This window comes from Polistes fuscatus, unplaced genomic scaffold (genome assembly GCF_010416935.1).
Source record: "Polistes fuscatus isolate 324 unplaced genomic scaffold, CU_Pfus_HIC Scaffold3, whole genome shotgun sequence".
Classification (NCBI taxonomy): Eukaryota; Metazoa; Arthropoda; class Insecta; order Hymenoptera; family Vespidae; genus Polistes; species Polistes fuscatus.
In genome coordinates, this window is record NW_025113107.1 from 6,631,215 (window position 1) to 6,652,616 (window position 21,402).

The window sequence follows — 21,402 nt, forward strand, 5'->3', positions numbered from 1 at the left end:
GTAATATATGCATACATCAAAATGAAATAAGAAAACATTAAAATTGAAAATATTGATATTTCTCAAATATATCGACAAAATAAGATACTAACATACAATTCACTTGGGGAAGCAAAATACGAGTGGAGGTACGAGTAAATAACGCTAAAATAAGATCGTATTTACAAATCAAATACTCATACAAATTTCATCAAATATACAAATTTACATAAATCTAAAAATAATTATGAATATTATTATTATATCTCAAATAATTCATACACTGGAATCCTTTAAAAGTGGAATATTAAACAAGTTGTAAAATTCGCTGCTGAACATCTTCTGCCAAGAAAGATCATGATAAACTAATTAATACTCCTGGTTTGCGAGATAATTAATAAGTCAAATATGTATAAACTTACGTCTTCTAAATATAAGCAAACAGTAAGAGAACTAAATAAAGTTATTATAATATAACAATATAAATACGAAAAAATTAATTAATTTCTCACAAAAAAGAATCAATAATTTCTCTTTTACAATTAGTGTTGTTTGACAAATCTAGAAATACTAAGTTTCGAACGTGATATATGCAAACACATGAATTTCGAGAGATTTCGACAATACTCGACAAAACGACAAACCATTCATACAAACTAATGAGGTCAAAGTGAATATACTACACAAAGCTCAAAAAAGCTAGCCACAGAAAACATTACCAGCAACCATTTTATTATCAGTAATACATAGAGAAACAAAGTCTCCTCCTAGTTGCATTCATGGATGCATGAAATTGTACAGAAATATATAGAAGAGTAATTATTAAACGCTTTTTGTTAACAATAAAACTATCGAATTCTCGTCATTCGTTACATTCGTTTAAAAAAGAGCTATTAATAATTTATAACGAGATTTCCAAGCTATATCGTAAAAACGTATGACAAAGCTAACAGTAAATGCAGGATACATAAATGCATAGATATTAGAAAAATAAATATTATTTCTAGTAGATAATAAACGATTAATAAGATTTATTTAATAACAGTATTAATTATGTTACGAATCATATCTTTATTATAATTAAACCACTCATTAGTTTTTGCTAATACTCTTTAATAAATCATCTAAAAGATAATGTTTAAAAAAATAATAAATACATGAAAGAATATGTTTAACTAAAAAGTATTTTTTAACATCAAATTATACAATTATTCCGATATAATTAAGCTTAAAATACGGCTTTTTCTAAAGAAGTAATTGATTGCAATGTATAATAAGGGATAATAAGGAACCCTTTCACCGAAACATCCAAATCTTTTAAAAGCTGTTTGAATAGAATAGAGTTACTATTAGAGAAAAGTTAATTGAAAATAAATTATTAGAGAAAATGATGATGGAAATATAATTTACTGTAAAATAATTATTTAGCACAAGAAATTTCTTTATACATATATGTAACATAGTACATTCATGTGCATTCAAATAATTGTTTAGAGACAAAATAATTAGAACGCTTTATAATCTGACATTCTGAAAGATATATAAATCGAGATTTTAACAAACTGGTAAAAGTAATAATAATCACGTTTTCTACAATATATTAGTATTTAACTATATGTGTACAATGATAAAACATCAATAAAAATGTTCGCATCGACAAAATGTATTATGAACTTTATAATATTAAAAGCGCAAACTTTTTCAGAGGTCAGCTTGTTTGATATTCTTTAAATACTTTTTATGTTTAAGCCGATTTCTTATATTTAAGCATACCTTTACAAACCTTTTAAAATCCGTTCTTATAATATCATTAATTTATCATTACGAATTTCGTAAGATATCATGAAAACGCAAATAAGAAAGAATAAGAAACGTTTGTGAATCATAAGAAACATTGATCAAAAACATTCAAGGATTGCCGTGAAGAGGTTAAAGGTAAAAGAGATATAAAATAGCTATGGTAAAAGCTTTTACTAATTAAATGAACGCATTTGTAAAAGAAATAAGATAAAATGTTAACTAGCAGAGAAAGAATATCATAAAATCGACTAATTATGATATAATCACAGAAATATACCAATTAATGAATTTGTTCAATTTTACATAACCTTTCGCTCCTGCTTCTAAGGAAACGAACTTCGAAAATTCATCTTTTTTAATCCAGTTCTCTTGTTAAGGAACCAAGTTAAAATCATCTTCCAATCAATTTCTACAACTTACTTTCTTTAATATCTCCGATAACTCTTCCCTCTTTTTTCGTTAGGATTATTGAACCAAAATGATAAATGGAAAGGACATGAGAAAAATGATTCTTTTATATATTTGTAATGATTTAAATGGATGACAAAAAATTCAAGTTATTTTTCAAAGTAGAATTCATCCGATCAGACACTGGAATATCCAACAACCAGTTGGAAAGATCCAAACGGGAATTCAACTCCCCGTTATAAAGCATTGTACGAGCTATATCTATATACATATATTCCCAAAGGAGAGGAGCTCCTAGAATCAAGATTTTTTTTATTCGACAAAGGGAAGACGATATCTCTGATTTTTATTTTACGACCAAAGTTTCACTTCGATTTTCAATATCAGACAAATTCTTACTCGATAAGAAGAATGATTACAAATTATGCTAGCATATAAACGTTTTAGAATGCATTCCTTTTCAAAATTAATAAAATAATAATATTTTTAACGATAGAGAAAATGTTTAACGATATCAATGATTTTGATTAAATCGATTAGTCAGTCACTTATACCTACGTGTTTGTAATAAAAGTACGACAATGAAGAATATGCGAGAGCAATAACGAAACCGGAAAAAATGAATTACGAATTGACGTCCGCGAACATCAGATATATATCGATAAGTTTGTAGAATGTGAGAGATGAGGGTATCGTTAAGACATCGTAAAAAGCGATGAGGATCCTAATTAGATTATTAACTAATAGAGAATGTTAGGATGCGAATAAGCGGGCGACAGAGAAACTGGCAATAAAGCAACTCACCTTCGCAAGCGATCGGCCTTAAACTCTATTAAGGTTGTTCTCTTCCTCTGCGTTAGCAAAAGTTTACCCCACAAATTCACTTGGTCGTATTTTCTGTCCCATTTTAGTGATTAAAAGTTTATTTAAAAGATAAAGATAACACATGTGTCGATAACATGAAAATTTTACTTGAAAACCATAAATATTCATAATGTAAATCCTTGAAAATGTCATAAGAAAAAGGTATCTCAGTTATAATATAATGAATTATTTGAAGCAGACGTGAAAAAAAGTAATACACGTAACATCAATCGAATATGAGAAGAACGCCAATTTCTATCGACAAAAATAACACGTGTTTCTCTAACGGAATACGGATTGACTTCATAACAATTGTTTTGTAAAAATTGACAATCATACATTGTCTGATGTCTCAGCTTACAATCAGTCCTTCATTCACGCGCGCAGTAGCGTGAGGAGTACAAAGTAAATACCTTTACGTATATACATTTGCAAGCATACACACCGATACGATTAATCGAGAGAAGAGAAAGGATTATTCTTTTAATGCAATTTTAGTTCTTTTTGTCGCACGTGTCACTGAAATCGTGCATGTCTCGGTATTGAATGACAACCGTAAATAAAACGTTAAATTTTGTACAAGATCTTCCGAAAATCCTGAGATAGTAAAATATTTCAAAAACAAAATATTTTTTTAAAAATAGTTTCAAACGGAACTTATACTTCTCTACCGAAAGTTGTACTATTTTTTAAGTATAATCGTTTGATTTTGATTAAAGAGATTAAGGTTATCCCAAAGTCAATATAATTTTCTTCAACGGAATTCCTATTATTTTTGTACGCAGTGTTAAATTTGATGTCAAAAAATTTCTAAAACACTGATTGATGATAATTTTATAATGAAAATTGCTTGAGTTATGAGTTTTCAAAGGTGTAGGTGTTCAACAGTTTTTCTATACGTTGGGACAATGCCAAGACGTCAATTGGAAAATTCAACAAACTAAACATCCTTCGAAGATATATACATACAAAGAGTGTAAAGTTTGACCACACAACTTCCACGTGATAAACCTTACAATTAGATAAAGATAATTTTGTTGATAGTACATCTCTAAAAGCTCAAAAATGATTAATAAATTACAATTCGTAGAATTTTGTTCCTAATGAATCCAAGTTAAGAGCTATCTTTTATTAAGTTTCTTACAAAGAATTTCCAACAACACATTTCTAACGACATCCGTATGAAAGGCGCTTTATCGTAACAGATATATAAATATCTTTAAAAAAATAATACTATTTTATAGAGTACCTAACTGAGTTAAGCATGATCCGCACACGAACCATTTAATGCTCAGCCATTCGTAAATAATTCGATTTTCCCAAACAGGTTTTCTCCAGTCCATCTTGTCATTATTTCTGAAGTCTCCTGGTCTTACTTATATACTTTAGTTAGAAAATAAAATTGAAAAAGAAAAAAAAACAGAAAGTTTCAATAGAAAGATATCATAATCTTATATAAACCATTTATATATACAACAGTTATTATATAATATGTTCACTATAAATAAACATTCATTATACATTCGTATATACAGTAATCCCTTCACTTATGCGAATAATTGATAGAACGAAAACAAAGTGTAAATGAAAACCGCGTAAATAAAACCATGAAAAGCCGTTTAAAATAAGGATTCCTTTCACATTCTCAAATATGTATTTAGCTTTTATAGGGATAAAATAAGTTTAGGAGATTACTAAAATAAAGTACACTAAGAAATCCCTGAATTTGTTTTCACATAACTCATCGTGGTGACTTATGAGTTCTAGTAGTTTAAAAAAAAGCCCGTTAAAATAAATCCACGTAAATGGATGGATTACTGTAAGTATTACGAATAGGTTAGATATAAAAGGACAATCAAATTTGACGGAATTGCAAGCAAGCGAAAAACAATGATAAGTTAAATTGTACTCACGTGTTGCATCGGATATGCGGTGCTACCGACGAAAAAGTCCCATGCCCACGCGAAAATACGCGCGCAAATGTGCATTGACGTCACTGCCACCTTGGATGATTTCCTTGTCTTTTCCTTTATCGTCGATATAATCGTAATAGAATACTCAATACTTGAGATAAGTAATGGTGCCGAATTGTCGTTCAATTTCCCGCTCGAATCGAAATTCTGGTTTTTGAGTACGTTCTTCTTTCTCTCCTTATTTTCTTTTCATTTCCGTATTTCGTCGCACGAAAAATTATACTTCTTCACTTTTCAACAATAAAACTTCTTTAAACAATTTCCACTTGTTCTTCAAAATAAATTTCCATCGAATTATTGACGCGCATACAAGATTCTTAATAAATGTATTTATCTTTATCTTTTGAGCATCTTTAGCAATCAAATTCAAGCATGGATTTCAGATCAAAGGACCACCAAAGTTGATATCTTCTTATCTTGTATCACCCTGTACATCATATAATTCGATTCTTTGATAACCTTGAAAAAACTAATTCGAAAGAAAATCTTTGAGGATTCGCCCATTCCGTTACCACAATTCAGTTATAACTTTCGAAGAGAAAATGGATTGGTCGATCGATCCTTAACTCGATTGGCTAGTACAGATAAATAGGAGGCATTGGCTAAAATTGCGAGCGCGAAATTAACAATCTATTTAATGGTGATAATGTTCACAATCAGAAAAAAGATTGTTTATCGATTGATCGGTAAAGTCGAAAAATTGCACAAATATTTACATTTTTGTTTGTCTTCCTCTTCTTTTTCTTTTATTTTTCTCTTTATTTTTATCCGTTCTTCTCGAGTCTCTTTTAATCCGGGTTAATTCGTGAAGGTTAATCAAACGTACAAATCACTTTGGATCACTCGTTGGAAGTATAGGGAAAAAGTCAAGTTTCGAAGAACAGACCTCGATTAGAAAGAATTTTATTTGTCCTATTTACGATTAAAAATAAGACGGATGTTGGTAAACCAACTTGTTGATCCATCCTTACCACTATAATCAAAAATAATTTCTCACCGACGAAGAATAATTCTTTCTTTAAAATTCACTAATATATATATATATATATACGATTTTCGTAAATAATTGATTTGAAATAAACTAGGATACATTTCTCCATTTGTTTATCATGATAACATTATCAACTTCGATAATAAAAATAAAAAATGTGATTTGTTTCTTCCTTAAAAATTAAATTAACACGGATTTAATATATAGAGTTAAAAAAGAATTTACACTTTAACAATTTTTAAAAAAGTGAAGCAAACGAATAATCGCGAAGTACACGAAAAATATAATTATACTATCGAAAGGTTTGTGCAACACTGAAGGGTAGAAAACCGCGTGTTTCTAGCTGCTCCCTAAGAAGCGTGAAAAGAACGGTGGTGGGGGAAATTGCGTGTACCGTATGCGCGGCAATGCTATATGCACACGGACAGTTATTTTTTATATTTCTTTATACTTGTATATATAATTAGCTTCTAATATTATCTCATTTTCATATTTAAATAATAAGTTACTCAGAACAATATAAACATTTATTTTTAATTTATAAATTTATGTATGATACAATGTTTTTTTGCATACTAACTCGAGAATACATAATTATATTTTATATATAATACATTTAACAAACAATTAAATTTAAAATTCAAAATTGGTAATATAAAATTCTTATTGTCTATAACATCTTTATAATTACAAATGTGTGTATTCGTAACAATAGAAATATGAAATGACTATGGTAATTGATCAAACTATTTTTTCGAATAAATGTTGCAAATTTGAAATAAGTCATTAACATTTTGAATTATAATAAAGTAGTTAAAGTAAAGTATCTGTTAATGTTATATAATATGTACATATTTGATTTATGTTTTTGTAATTCACATTTCTGTTCATTATGATGGTAATAATTTATGAAAAAATTACAAGAATACACTTTACTGAATTGTATCAATGCTAGTAGCGCCCCCAGTGGCACAACAAAATATTTACTTCCTTTTCCTTTGGTTTCCGTTACTATAATTTCAAGAACACGTTACTGAGATTCACGTGTTTTATTTTACTATTGAAACAATAGTTCATTTCTTAAATATTGTGTCATATTCATTATTTTTAAATATTTGTGCTTATTTATTGAATTAAAACTTCTTAGTGTGTACAGTTTGATACTACAGGTAATATAAATACTAAATATATTTTAAGGTTAGGATCATTGTTAGTATATCTTTTATATATCTTATATATATATAATTTTTTTATTTAAATTGAATTAATTTTTTTTGTAGCACTTAGTACATTCAAATATGAAACGAAAGGAACAAGAAACTTTTACGAAACCGAAGCCAAAGAAAATAAATAAGACTTTAACCAATTTGAATGATGATACAGTTGCAGAGAAAGTAAGTGTAAAAGCTATTCAAACTAAGAAACAGGATAAAACAAATAATACTAATAAAGAGAAGAAAGTAAACTTTGAAAAACCACTGTTAAAAGATTCGTCAAAAGTACATAAAAACGATTTAAAAAATATAAATAATTTGAAGAATTTAAAAGAGAGAAATAAACAGAAAATTACTAAAGATGATATTATGGCAACGCAAAAGGAAAATTGGAAGAATTTTAAACAAAAGAAGAAAGATTTAAGAGAAAAAAGAAAAGAAAGAAAATTAACTGATCTATATGAAATTTCTATTCGAGCTAAGAAAATAAGTGAAAAATTACGTAGAACTGATTGTTCGTTAGTAGAAAAGAAAAAGTTAAGTAAAGAACTGCACGAATTATTAAAATCCCATTATAACAAAGTAGTATTTACTCATGATACATCACGTATAATTCAATTAATAATCAAGAATTGTGAACCTGATATACGAAATGCTATATTTGATGAGTTAAAGCCATCCCTCGTAGCTATGACTCAATCAAAATATGCTAAGAATTGCGTTAAGGTTTTATTAAAAAATGGATCTGCCGTATTAAGAAAGAATATTATCTCAGAATGGTATGGAAATGTAATTAATTTAATGAGTCATATTGTTTCCGCCCCTCTTATCGAACTTGCATATTCTACTTGGGCTACGCATGAAGATAAAATAAATTTGAAACAAGAATTTTATGGTGATCTATATAAGAAATGTAAAGATAAAAATGTAAAGGTTCTTACGGATGCTTTTGAAAACGCAGATGATATGAAATCTGCAATATTATCTGCTGTAAAAACGAATATAACTAGAATTTTAAATAAAAAATTTATTAATTCTGTACTACTTCAAACTGTCATTTGGGAATATTTGACTAATTGTTCAAATACAGATAGAAGTGAAATGATAATAATGTTAAGAAATGTAATAGTAGAATTATGTAGAACAAAAATTGGTACTAAGGTTGCTATGCTTTGCATATGGCATGGAACTAACAAAGACAGAAAAATAATTATGAAAGCTCTCAAAGAAAATGTTAAAAATATTGCCATGTCTGAACACGGGTATATGGTATTACTGGCACTCATTGATTCTGTCGATGATACTGTTTTAATGAAAAAGATAATACTCTCTGAAATTCAAAAAAATTTAACAGAAATAGTATTAAATGAATACGGGAAACATGTTATTTTATATCTTGTAGCAAGAAGAGATCCTCATTATTTTCCACCAAGTATAGTAGAGTGCTTAAGTCAAGGAGATAATAATGAATCTAGCAAAAAATCAGCTAATATTAGAGCGAAAGAACTTCATGAAGCTGTTATAGACATATACTTAGAATCAATTGCTTCGGAAACAGCAAATTGGCTTTCAAAAGGACCTGTTCTAATGGTTACTCTTGCGATATTAAAAGCAGGTTCTGGAGAAAAATTAAATTGTGCATTTAAAGCTATCGCTTCTTTTCTTACCAATACAGAATCTGAACAAGATCTTATAGAGCATTCAGGTATACATATGATGTTAAAAAAACTTATTCAGAATGATAAAAACTTAGAAGCCAAAGGAGAAACTACTTTTGGTGCAACATTAATTGACCGCTTAACAATAAATATTCTGAAACAATGGATAAAATTTAATAGAGGTTGCTTTTTATTAATTTTATTAATAGAAAATGAAACTAAAACAGTTATTAGTAATTTAATATTACAATTGCAAACAATATTGCAAAGCATCGAAAAAGAACAAACTGCAGGAGCGTCAATTTTACTTAAAAAGTTGAAAGAGAAAAAATGAATTTGAAATAATTATTATATGTATATATAATGGATTTAACCAAATAAAGGTTTTAGAAAAATAAGTTTTATACTGATAATGTAATGTTTTCAATTTTTTTACATAATTAATTATTTCATGTAAATTTTGAGTGTATACATTAATCATATGTCATGTCATTTGATATTAAAAAAACTGACCTACATTCTGATTTTATTATTATAAATTAAAACACTATTATGATCACAAAATGCATTTGAAATATAATAAACGATGTTATTAAATGATTTATGAAATTTAAAAGGCAAAGTTTTCAGTAATTTAGTTCCAAATGGTCACAAACCAATGTGATTATTAATTAAATGCTTTACTTTTGGTAATAGAACACATTAAATATGTGGGAAGTTTTTACAGAATAATATTGTGCTATAACGTTCGTTATATTTTGTCAATTACTGTTTTTCTGTTGATAATAGTAATGACATTAATGATTGAAATTATGTAATACACTCACTCGATGAACAACTAAGAACAGCAAAACTAAGTTTTAATTAACTATTTGTTCATAAATATTAGAAAATATGCAATATTTTCAATATTACAAAAATTCAACACTTAAAAAATAAAACTGATTTCTATTATAAATATAATATACCTATTTTATAAGATATACTATATTTTAGTAATATGCCATAAAGTAATTTAATTTAATAGTCTAAATAATTGATGTTTTGATGTTAGTACATCCTAATTATAAGATTTGTTATAGTTGATAAACTGCATATTTTGAATACATAAACTTCCATTCATATAGAAGAATCATCATTTAATTTTGTAAAGATGAGATTATATGTCCAGTAACACCTTTATTCCTGAACCCAACACTGAAATATAAAAATTTGCAAAAATTAATATTTATATAGTTTGAACTACGAAATAAATATGAAATAAAACAAAATATATTAATAACAATAAATATATATAACACATATGCAACTTGTATATGTTACCATTATTCAGAAATGTGTGGTACTGGAAATATAAGTTTACTGATATATACTTTGTTTCTAGAGTAATACAGAAATCAAACAACATAGTGTTTACATTTTCAGCATTTCTTTAATATCTATAACTCTTGTTCGAATTTCGGGCTGATTATCTTTTGTTAAATCTGGCATTAATTCTTTGACAACTAATTTAATTTTGTCAAGATTTTCAATATTTTTTGTCTCATTTAATTTTTTTGAAAGCGATATAACTATATTTAATCCTTCCTTTTTTATTCTGGTATATCTCGGAGTACCTAAAGTAATAAAAAGAAAAAAGTTATATATAAAGAAATCTAGCAGTCTAAAACTATTTATTAAAGTTATTCCAATTCGCTTACTTATACAATGTGATAATATATTGCAAAGCATATCACATAATGAATTTAATGTTTCTTTATCTTTTGTCGATATATTTGCATCATCTATTGTAAAAAGAACAAGTTTATCCACAAAATGATTTAATGATGTCAATATAGCAATTTGTACAGATCTTGTTGTGTTAGGTAGTACTTGCTGACAGTGGTGTACAAATTCTATACAAAATTCGTCTGAAAAATATTATTGTGCAAATAATATATATACGTACCTGAACAATATAAATATAATTAATATTTTTTAACTAAATATAAAATTATTTTACCCTGTGTCTTTTTAGAAGATGGCCACGCTTTCCCAAGCACTTCATATACTACTTCTTGTAACTTAATATTATCTTCTTTCCTTTTAGAACTTTCAGCAATGGAATCATCACCATCATCATCAGTGTTTTTATTTGATAACTATGGGTTTTAAATAATGTTTTAGACTTAATAATTACATTAAATAACTTATTATCTGTTAATACTAACCTTTGTTAAAATTTCTTGAGCAATATTATAAACTTCTGTAAATTTATCGATATCCAACTCATGTAATACCGTACAAAAACCTTGTAGAGCATGTTGACGATATTCTACTGCTTCCTTTTTACTTTCTCTATATAATGTTTCTATTATGATTTCTTTCAATTTTTCATCTTCATTTAAAGTTTCTCTAAATTTAAAATAAAAATAAAAAATAATATTAATAATAATATAATGACATAAGAATCATATATATATAATATCTTGTAATAATAATAGTATATGCGATCTTACTTGCTATTACTTGCTAACGTAGCAAGAGCACTCAGAAGTTTCTCTTTACCATTCCACGTTCGTCCCCGTAATCCATCTGTCAATACTTTCAATAAAGTATTTCTTGCATCTACATCAACATCACTACCTAACTTTGCTGCTAGTGTATTAATTGCATTTGCTGCTTGTACTTTAGTATTCCATGACGCTGATTCTAAAGCTCCGCTGAGGGTAGTAGTTATTGCATTTAAATTTTGCCTAATTCCTATTTCTGTTCCTGGTGTTATATCATTCCATAATTCAGTCCACAATGCAACTGTATTTTCATTTACTACAAATAAATTATTTAAAATAAAACAATACACATAAATGGTTAAATATATTCAATATGATTGTATTATTTTACATATCCAAACCTTGAGTTTTTTCAGCATGCATTGCAAAAAATATAAGAGGTATAATAATATTGAAATAATTTCTTAGTAACTCTTGATTATGATTATTTATAGATTGCAAAATTTGCCCGATTCCTAATCTCATGGAATCATCTAAAAAATAATTCCTAATTGTTAAAACATGTTTAATTTTATTCAGTTTTTATTCTAAAAATTATTCTTGTCTGTTCTTTCATACCTTCATTTTCCATGTAACAAGTATTTAAGGTGTTAAATAATTTTTGAAGACTAGATTTTTTTGCTGATCCAACGACATGACCAATAGCAATAGCATTATTCCTTCTAACTGCTGCATTACGATCAGATAAACCATGTATCAAAACAGATAAAAGCTTACCTATGGAACATATATAATTATAATTATGTAAATATTCAATATAAAAATTAAAAATAATAATTATTATATTGCATTTATATTAACCAGCATATGGTGTTATCTCTTGTTTCAAAGAAGTGCTAAGAAGAATCAAAAAATGTGAACAAGCAATCTTTGTTCCAAAACCAACACTGCATTTTATTAATTCTATTACTTTTGGCATCAAGTCTTTCAAAATAGGTGCATCAATATATTGTATACACTGTAAAAAATAAACTAATTATAATAACTATATCTTAATTATACAAGGCAAGTATTAATTATAGAAAAAAATTTACTTTAAATATTGTTTCCGTTCCATGATGACCCTTCGCAACAGAAGTTCTTAATGCATCAATAGCATCTTGTGCTTCGGATGTCGTACCATATGCATTACTTAAATATGACAAATTAGGATTCTCTGATTCTCCAATTGCACTTAAAAGAGCAGGTATTAAGTTGACTAGAGCAGGTTTAAGCAAATTTCCAGCTGATGTTACAAGCTGAGATACTGTTTGTAGTGATACTGCTCTTACAGTATCTACTGTATGGAGTATACCAATATCAAGTAATGGTGGTAAAATGGCTTGTAATAAATTTTCACCTGCTTTACCATATGAAGACTCACAATGTCGTATACAAACCTATTAAAACAATAAAATAATTCAGATATTATATATGAAAATGTACTGTACTAAAACTATCTGTTACTTACTTTGCTAAGTACTTTAGTCGTGTTTGTAGCAGCCAGTCTTGTACGTTCATGAATATCATCCATTACGCGAAACAATTTCATCCATAATTCAGGAGCATACAATTCTAAATTTATATTAACATTTGCTCTCAACAAATTAGATAAAGCATTGCAACAACTTATACGCACTCGCCATTCATTATTCGTCAAATTATTTCTGATATCATCCAATATTTCTTTATGATATTGTTCAAGCTAAAAAGTGACATAAAAAAACACATGTCACGTAAACGTTTGTAAACAAGACGAAAAATAAAAAAAATTTTTACTCACAGCTTTAATTGTAGAAGGAACAATTTCACGCCATATACTACTCATACTTTGTTGAAATTTTGGAGAAGGATCAAACTGATATCTATATAATCTAGGTATAATACTCGGTAAATATTTATTTAATTCGTCGCTTGCTACACTAGCTATGGCTGCAAATCCAAATGCAGCACCTTTCTTAGATGTCCAAACTGCATTATGATTAGCTAATCTCATAAAATAATAAACCAATTCTGGATTTTGTAACTCGGTTGCAAGAGAACAAATTTCTCTATATGTTGATATATTACCACTAAAAAAATAGGTGATTATTATTCATTGAAATTGAAAAAATATGTTATTCAAAAAATATTGATTAGGCACAATTTGTCGTTAATAAACTTATCTTACCCACTAGGACTTTTTCCTAACTGGCCCTCTTCAAACAATTTTGTATCACTTGTAACTTGTTGTACAGTTCTGCGACCTTGCATAAACTGATCTAATATAGATGATACTAAAGAATTACGTTCTTCTTGGGTACTATTAGCATGTACTAGACTAAGTCCTTTTGCTGCTAAATCCTGTATTATATCTGTTCATAAACAAATAAAATAAAAAAAAAATAAAATAGTATATGTTTTCAGCATATACTATTTATTCATATTGATATATTTTTGATAAATATTGCATATTTACCACTGTCCTCAGAAAGAAATTCTATAAATGCATGATGAATTGCTGATAATTTCTGTTTAATACAATCTCGCTGAACGTTATGTTTTAATAGTGCTAGCAACCATATGCATGTTGCCTAGAGAAAAATTATAGTTCAACATTGCTAATCTCAAATAGAAATGAATAAAATACTATATTAAAATCATACTTTATACCTGTCTAGAATTAGGGTGTGGTAACTTGTACAATTTTAATAATTCATCTAGTACATATATCAAAAGTTCAATACTCTTATTGCTAAATGAAATTTTATATTCGCTAGGAAGAGTGGTCCATGCATCTCTTCCTTCTGGAGATGCTTGTCCTTGAACGCAACATACCAAAGCTTCGCCCATAATTAAATGAATTTCAATATCCTTGGTCTATGAATGAAAATATTATTATATAATATAAATAACATATTTAAAAGGAGTATTATAAATAGAAAAAATACTCACTTCTTTTGCCATTGTAATTATTTTGTCTATTATATATGTAGTGTGTGGAAAATCCTCTGCAACACATATGTATCCTAAAGAGATTACTGCTTTTTCCTTCACCTGAAAGAGAATTATTTTTGAAATATGAAAAGAAATAAATATCCATATATTCCTAAAATAATAAAACAAACCTTAGTCTTTATTTTTACATCGGTTACTATAGAAAAGAGTGTTTCTGTAATTGCTTTTTTATTTAAGTCATCATTTCCTTCTGCAGGTAATGGTAAAGGAAATGTTTTTCCTACAATACCAATAGCCTCAACCGCAGCATCCATAAGTAATGTTGTACTTTCATGAAGAAATGTACCTAAATATATAAAATAATATTTTTATCTAAAAATATGGTAAAAAAAATGGTAACAATTCATTTGCCATATATACAAACGTACATATAATTTTAACAACATAAATATACATCTCCCAGTTTAGTAATTCGTCTCTATTTTCGTTTCGTTTAATTATTAAATTCCTCTCCATCATAAAAGTTAAAGCCAATAATGAACCATGCTGTGATTCTACATGTTTTTTCTTTGTCATATCTATAATCTCCGAAATATGTTTTTCGAAATCGATAGAAGAAAAATTAGAAGTTATAACACCGTAGACCTTAGCAACCAAATATCTCACATCCGGTTTTGTAGATGTAAGTAAGGTACGAAGCCATGGTAATTCTTTTTCATAAATTTCTCTCATATAATTTGGAATACAACCAACAATTTCTAATAATGCTTGCAAAGAGGTTGAATCTGCAAAAAATATCAATGAAATAATGTTTCAAATGTCTTATGTATTTTTATATATATCAATTCTTTCAAATATTACTCTTTGAAATAGTACCTGCAGAAGCATGAGTGAGGAGTAAAATCATATCAAGATAATAATTTAATGCCTCTGGTTGAGTTTCGTACAAATTTTGTAAATAACGTCCAATCATTGGAGTATATTCGCATGGATGCTGCAATGGCTCATTATATTTCGGTATATTAGCACTTTTTGCGAGACAAACTCGTAGATAATTAATTATCTGTAAAAATACATATATGTAAAAGTAATAATAATATAAAATTGCTTTATATTATTATTCGAATATAAAAGAATGTACCTCTGAAAAAGTAGCAATATTAAATGGAAGTGTTTTACTTCCTATATTTATTTTTCCGCCGTTTGGCATAGACATTCTTATTTGCATTTTTGAATGTATGTATGCTACAAGGTCTGAAAAATCTGGTAGAACTATTTGTTTAATATCCTTTTTATCATGACTATCGCCATCAGTTTTATGTAAACCACTATATAAAGCTTTTACAGCTTCTGTGCTTATTTCATGTTTGTTATCACCGCATAACAAAAGTAGTAGGTATCGCGATGGAGCATCATCAGGTGGAAACACAGTCGCGGCATAATGCATAGCCACAAACCTATATATATAAATAACAATAAATTATTTATCTATTGATTATGTAATATCTATATCAGTATAGTCGTATATATACACACCTTACACTTGATTCTGGTGATTCTATATGAGCTGACAATAAAGCATTCATCAAAGTTATGTTACTTTTATCTTCTTTATTAAGAACAAATGCAGACGTTACAGATATTAAAGCATCTCGCACAGTTCTTCGTAAATCTCCGTCAGTCTTAAATTTGAAAAAGAAAATATTATGATGAATAAATGTTTAAAAATTTTAAAATATTTTTTAAATCTTGTAAAAGAAGTATTTAATCAGTGCTTACTGATGTCAAAGTATCAAAAAGATTTTGTAACAAACTCAAATCTTTATTAATTAAAGAAGGTATTCTTTGGCCTAATTGTCCGATAACTGTATATGCCATAGGTTTATGAATTTCTTCACCTTCAGAGATTAATTTTATCATACCATTTAATATTACTCCTGCTACACGAACTAATGGTGTAAGACTACACCTTAAGAAACAAATAAACATAATTTTATATATTCCATGTTTAAATAAATAAATTACATTTCAAAATTAAAAAAATAAACTTACTGTTGAACAAGATTAGATGTAAAGCGCAGTGCTAATGATTTCAACTTAGAATTTGTATTTTTTCCATATAAAGAATCAAATACAACCTGTAATTTAATATAAATATCATATTATTATTATTATTATAAGATTTCAAATTGTATATTAAAAATACAATAACTTATAATATACCTGGATACATGAAGGTATAATAAAACCAGACTTAGTTAATCGACAAAGATAATGTAATACTTTTAGTCGAATACGAGTACTGGCAGGCAATCGTTTCATTTCAGGTTTAATTTCCTTTTGCGTTGCTAAACCATCAGTACCTAAGAATAATGTATAAAGTGGTGCAGCTATTTGCATCGATGACCAATCTAAAGAACTGAAACATACATATCCAAATACTGAAACAAATATAAAATGAAACATGATAATTATATTGGAATTTGTATAAATACCTCACAATTTTTTTCAATTCTAAATCTGCCATATTAGCAACACTAAATCTAGTGTCTGCAGCTGCAACAACCAAATGTATAAAAATATCTGAATCAGGGAAAAATCCACTAGAAATGAATTTAACAATTCCCAATTTAGTTTGTTCCAGCTGTTCTGCTGTAGGTGGATGTTCACCTATAACTCTCTTGAATGCATATTCACTTAATCCAGGTGGAACAGGAAATTGGGGCCAATCAACAGTTCGATTCAATTGCTGATTATCACTTTGTCCTACCGATCTAATATTATACACAAGTTGTTTGTAATAAAAAAATGTATTATAATTAAATTAATCAAAGTACAGTAATCTTGCTTACCCATAAGGTAACAATAGTGCATCAAGCATAAAGTTGATTAATTGTTTTGATACATAAGGCTTATCTTGTAAACCAAGTAAAGATACTCGCTTATCAGGATCAGCAGGGATACTAATATGTCCCAAGGCTGGCATTATTATTAGCATTAAACTAAAAAAATTATACATATATAATGAAACAATGTATATTATTTTATCTATCATATCAATTAGCAATTAAATATTTACAAACCTATCTTGATGAGATAAAGGCTTTCCATCAATAGCATTTAATACACTAGGGATTAATTCTGCTTGTTTTTTCATTTCCATACGGGGATATCCTAATTTTATATATATAATTGTAAAATTCTGAAAATAATATTGTACTCGTAATATTATATTACATTATTACTTTGTTATTAAAGTGCACATATAAATAAAAGTAACATACAATTACAAATGAACTAGCAGCTGGATCCTGATACTGCAACAATAATGCTTTAACTGGTAACTGCACTTGAGGTCTAGTTTTTACTCTTCGGTTAATATGAATTAATAATTCCATCACTTTTTTTCTAACACCTTCCTGTGCACTGGACAACTTGAGCAATACTGGTGGTAAAAATTTACAAACAGATGCTTGTAATTGTTCATCTGTATCTGCTGACCCCAGCCGAAGGAAAACTCTTTCAAGCAAAACTGTAATCGAACAATATTAATTAAATAATTAATTGCAGAAAATATTTACTTGATAAATACATAAATATTTTGTTAAACTTTATGAAAACTCAGTTGACACAAGCTGACATAATCCATTTGATAATTTATATGGCACAATTAGTTGAATATGCATATACATATTTCAAATAAATTAAAAATTCACTTTTATTGAGCTTTAAAATTAAATAATTTGATATATAATATATAACAAGTTATAACTAATTACCATGTATAAAATCAATAATACAAAAAATATATATTTAATTTAATTATATATTTATGAGATGATACAAAATAATGCAAATTATCTCAAATATTGAAAAATGAATATAATAAATAAAACCCTAGATTAACACTGTATTAGAAATTGATTTGTTTGACAGTCGAGTAAGCACGTGCTGGAATGAAGATGTAGCAGCTGACAAGGGTAAGGAGAGGGAGAGATGTGAATTGAGAAACTATTGAACTGAATCTTCACGAAAAATGATAGGTTTGAAGTTGTCGTTTTACAGGGCGGCATGACAATTGACTTTCTTTTTCACGTTAAAAAATACTTTAAAATACTAATTTCGCTTATTATAGTTCTCCAATTGAATAACTTAATGTATGACTTCCGAAATGATAAGGAACGAAATCAAATTAATTCCTTATACACCGAATAAAAACTTATTTTTTTCGGGACTACTCACTCAGCTCGTCCGTTGCTGCTGCCATTTTGAAATAGTGTATGAGAGAAAGCGAATGACATCGAGAAACGAGAAATGTCGCTGAATTTTGCAATTAATCACTTTATGTCGAATCACCTGCCAATGTACACTGATCGAACATATGCAAATTGAGTTATTTTATTCTATAACGTAAAATACGATAACGAATTTAAATCTTATTTCCGTTTATTCGTTTGATCAATTCGATGTACTGAAATCTTACGAAAATTTTCTACAAAATAAAAATATAAATGTAGGACGTCATTCCTAACAACGCACTTATTTAGTCATCGTAGATATAGTTATATTATTTTTTTTTTTTTATTTTTTTTTGTAAATTACTTATTTTTCTATTTAAATAACGCTTATTATTTAATAATGTTAAATATACTTCTAAATTGAGGTTAATCATCAATTTTGACTTTTATTTTTTATATCTTATTTTTTTTTTCTTAACAATTATTAAAGATAATGTTAATAAAAAAATAATTAAAAAAAAAAAAAAAATATCTCCTTTATACTTTGATTTCTTTTTTATATTTTTGTAATAATATATAAAATTAATCTTTCTAATTAAAAATATAAATTCGTACGTTTAAATTATATCAAAAGTAATATCGTAATTTATAATATATTTATAAGTATTATTACAATAATAAAATTGATAGAAGTATTACAAAATGACTTGGAATTCATCATTTCTGGCATAGGATCTAAAACAACTGGATCTATGTGTACATTAGGACAATCAGTCTGAAAAGAAAATTAAAATTTCACTAAAAGTTCAAACCTTCTTAGAAATAATATTTTAGATTTAAAATTTATGCTTAAATATATTTTTACCCAAATAACAGCAGTTATAACTTGCACAACAAGTTCCTTGAGAATTTTTGCTGCTTCGATACCACATAACACAGCAGTTAATGTATAATAACAATCAGATATAGCTTTGAATTGGCTAGAAAAAAATGATGATATTCACACATAAAATAAAATATTATATATACAAATACAAATTATTTATGCACATACTCGCACAATTCATGAATTTCCATATTCTCTGTCCAATCTGTTGGTCCTACACAGTCCAAATATTCATCATGGAGTTCTTGATAACATTTCATATATTTTCTAAATACTATTTAATTTAAATTTATTCATTATTCTTATAATAATCAATATATTTTTTATTTATACTAATACATTTTCTAAATAACTTACCAGATTGATAATTTGCATATACACAAAGTTTACTGTTGAGTACTCTTAATCCTGCTATAAGTTGCATATATAAGTGATCTTCTGGCAAAGGTATACACGTTTGCATTACATTATCAATTGAATCAAGACTTTCAACTATTTTCCTTTAATAAAGATGAATAGATTATTTATTATTCTCTATTTACAAATCTAATTTCATTAAGATCACATGTACCTATACAAACCTACAAAGATGTTCAATGTCCTTGTATGTAGCAATTAATAATATACCTTCTGGATTAATAACTTGTAAATTAGCAAGATAAAATAATATCTGATCTTCGTCGCACTTAATTTTTTGATCTGATGCTAATGTGTAATAAATATATTTTAGGTTATCAAACAATACAATTCTATTTATGAATTAAATGTCATTTTACTTGTATGTGTAATTATTTTTGTTGTAAAAGAATAACTAGTTTCTTCTTCACATTCAGTAGTATTGTTTAATTCTGAATATTCAAATTCAGGATCTAGGTTATAATAATTATCCTCATATACTTCAGTTTGAGCATAAAATTCTGCAGTGAACATTATAAAAATAAAATAAACAGCAAATAATATATGCAAATGTACAATTTCCATGTAATATCTTTTGCTTAATTGTCCTCATTCAAATTCTCCTTGACAAAAGATTAAATTAAAAATTACCGCCACATTGTGATATTTCTTTGAAGTTGTCAAGCATCTACTTTGATATTTATTTAAATATCGATATTATGTGCCTTAAAACACTATTATATTTTGTATAAATTTATTTTATAATTAATATTATATGTACATTAAATACATTTGAATTTTTACATGTTACGAGTATATGAATCTATATTAAATATTTTACATATTTTTATGAGTAAATAAATATTTTTCTTAAAAATTAAGTTTAATTGTACGTAAATATTAAAATGTGAAATAATACGATAATACAAATTTTAAATTTGGTCACGTAAATTTTCCGCAATATAACAACCAATGAAAAAAGCCGAATTTTTTGTATAAAGTCCTGTCGTCTGCTAGATCCGTATTTTTAAGATGAACCACGTTTCTATTTGATGACCTTCAAGATCTGTTTAGCAAAATAGAGGTCAAATTAAGTCTTTTATATTTAGGAGTAAATAATTAATGATCAGGTGAATTGTATGTATTATCGTTAGCTATAAGTTACATTAATTAACATTATTATGCTTGTTTATTTATGTTTTTTCTATACTTTTAAATGATGTTGATTTCATGATTGACCTTGTGCCAGTTTGGTTGTTTGTTTCGTTTGAATTGGCTTTTAGTGGTATTCTTAACTGATATGAAAATCGTATCACTTAAATGAAATTATCTTGTTAAGTCGTAAAAATACTAATCCGAATATATGTGTGAGTATATGTATTGCATTTAAAAATGGTACATATATGTTTATTAAGTATAGAACTTTAATCACTTGTTGCTGTTATTCTCCGTTATATTTTTGTGCAGCATAATATAAGTGATTGTAACAATTAAATTTAAATTAATATTAAAAAGAAATAATATTTC

General features: G+C 27.1%; 4 protein-coding genes across 5 annotated transcripts in view; 1 reads left to right on the forward strand and 3 right to left on the reverse strand.

The window, feature by feature from the left end:
• The window catches only part of LOC122519564 (cAMP-specific 3',5'-cyclic phosphodiesterase, isoforms N/G), a 328,446-nt gene extending 322,398 nt beyond the window's left edge, over positions 1-6,048 (reverse strand). The window contains exon 1 of the mRNA XM_043639098.1: positions 4,965-6,048. Coding sequence (XP_043495033.1) covers positions 4,965-5,039 — 75 coding nt within the window. The 5' untranslated portion in view covers positions 5,040-6,048. The remainder of the gene's footprint in view (positions 1-4,964) is intronic.
• A 945-nt stretch (positions 6,049-6,993) lies between these two features.
• On the forward strand, positions 6,994-9,235 carry LOC122519485 (protein penguin). 2 transcript variants are annotated; one of them, XM_043638965.1, is made up of 2 exons: positions 6,994-7,212; positions 7,296-9,235. In XM_043638965.1, exon 2 carries the CDS (start codon positions 7,314-7,316, stop codon positions 9,219-9,221), a length of 1,908 nt encoding a protein of 635 aa, XP_043494900.1. In that variant the 5' UTR covers positions 6,994-7,212; positions 7,296-7,313; the 3' UTR covers positions 9,222-9,235. The 2 variants fall into 2 exon arrangements, with proteins under 2 accessions (XP_043494900.1, XP_043494899.1); XM_043638964.1 differs by having other exon boundaries at positions 6,994-7,184.
• A 1,064-nt stretch (positions 9,236-10,299) lies between these two features.
• Positions 10,300-18,924, reverse strand: LOC122519486 (proteasome adapter and scaffold protein ECM29). Its single transcript, XM_043638966.1, has 28 exons — positions 18,598-18,924; positions 17,640-17,887; positions 17,439-17,557; positions 17,208-17,357; positions 16,851-17,129; positions 16,579-16,774; positions 16,408-16,493; positions 16,135-16,324; positions 15,892-16,037; positions 15,497-15,812; positions 15,232-15,418; positions 14,784-15,140; positions 14,526-14,701; positions 14,353-14,454; positions 14,071-14,277; positions 13,877-13,991; positions 13,589-13,772; positions 13,202-13,490; positions 12,890-13,123; positions 12,474-12,818; positions 12,241-12,397; positions 11,998-12,156; positions 11,781-11,912; positions 11,386-11,695; positions 11,098-11,281; positions 10,890-11,028; positions 10,588-10,797; positions 10,300-10,503 (listed from the first exon to the last, which is right to left on the reverse strand). The coding sequence occupies exons 1-28, from the start codon at positions 18,620-18,622 to the stop codon at positions 10,301-10,303; spliced, it is 5,445 nt and encodes a 1,814-aa protein (XP_043494901.1). The 5' UTR covers positions 18,623-18,924; the 3' UTR covers position 10,300.
• Positions 18,925-19,209: 285 nt separating this feature from the next.
• Positions 19,210-20,409, reverse strand: LOC122519293. The gene is made up of 6 exons (XM_043638660.1): positions 20,307-20,409; positions 20,061-20,184; positions 19,837-19,979; positions 19,648-19,753; positions 19,459-19,573; positions 19,210-19,368 (listed from the first exon to the last, which is right to left on the reverse strand). The coding sequence occupies exons 1-6, from the start codon at positions 20,407-20,409 to the stop codon at positions 19,240-19,242; spliced, it is 720 nt and encodes a 239-aa protein (XP_043494595.1). The 3' UTR covers positions 19,210-19,239.
• Positions 20,410-21,402: the final 993 nt, after the last annotated feature.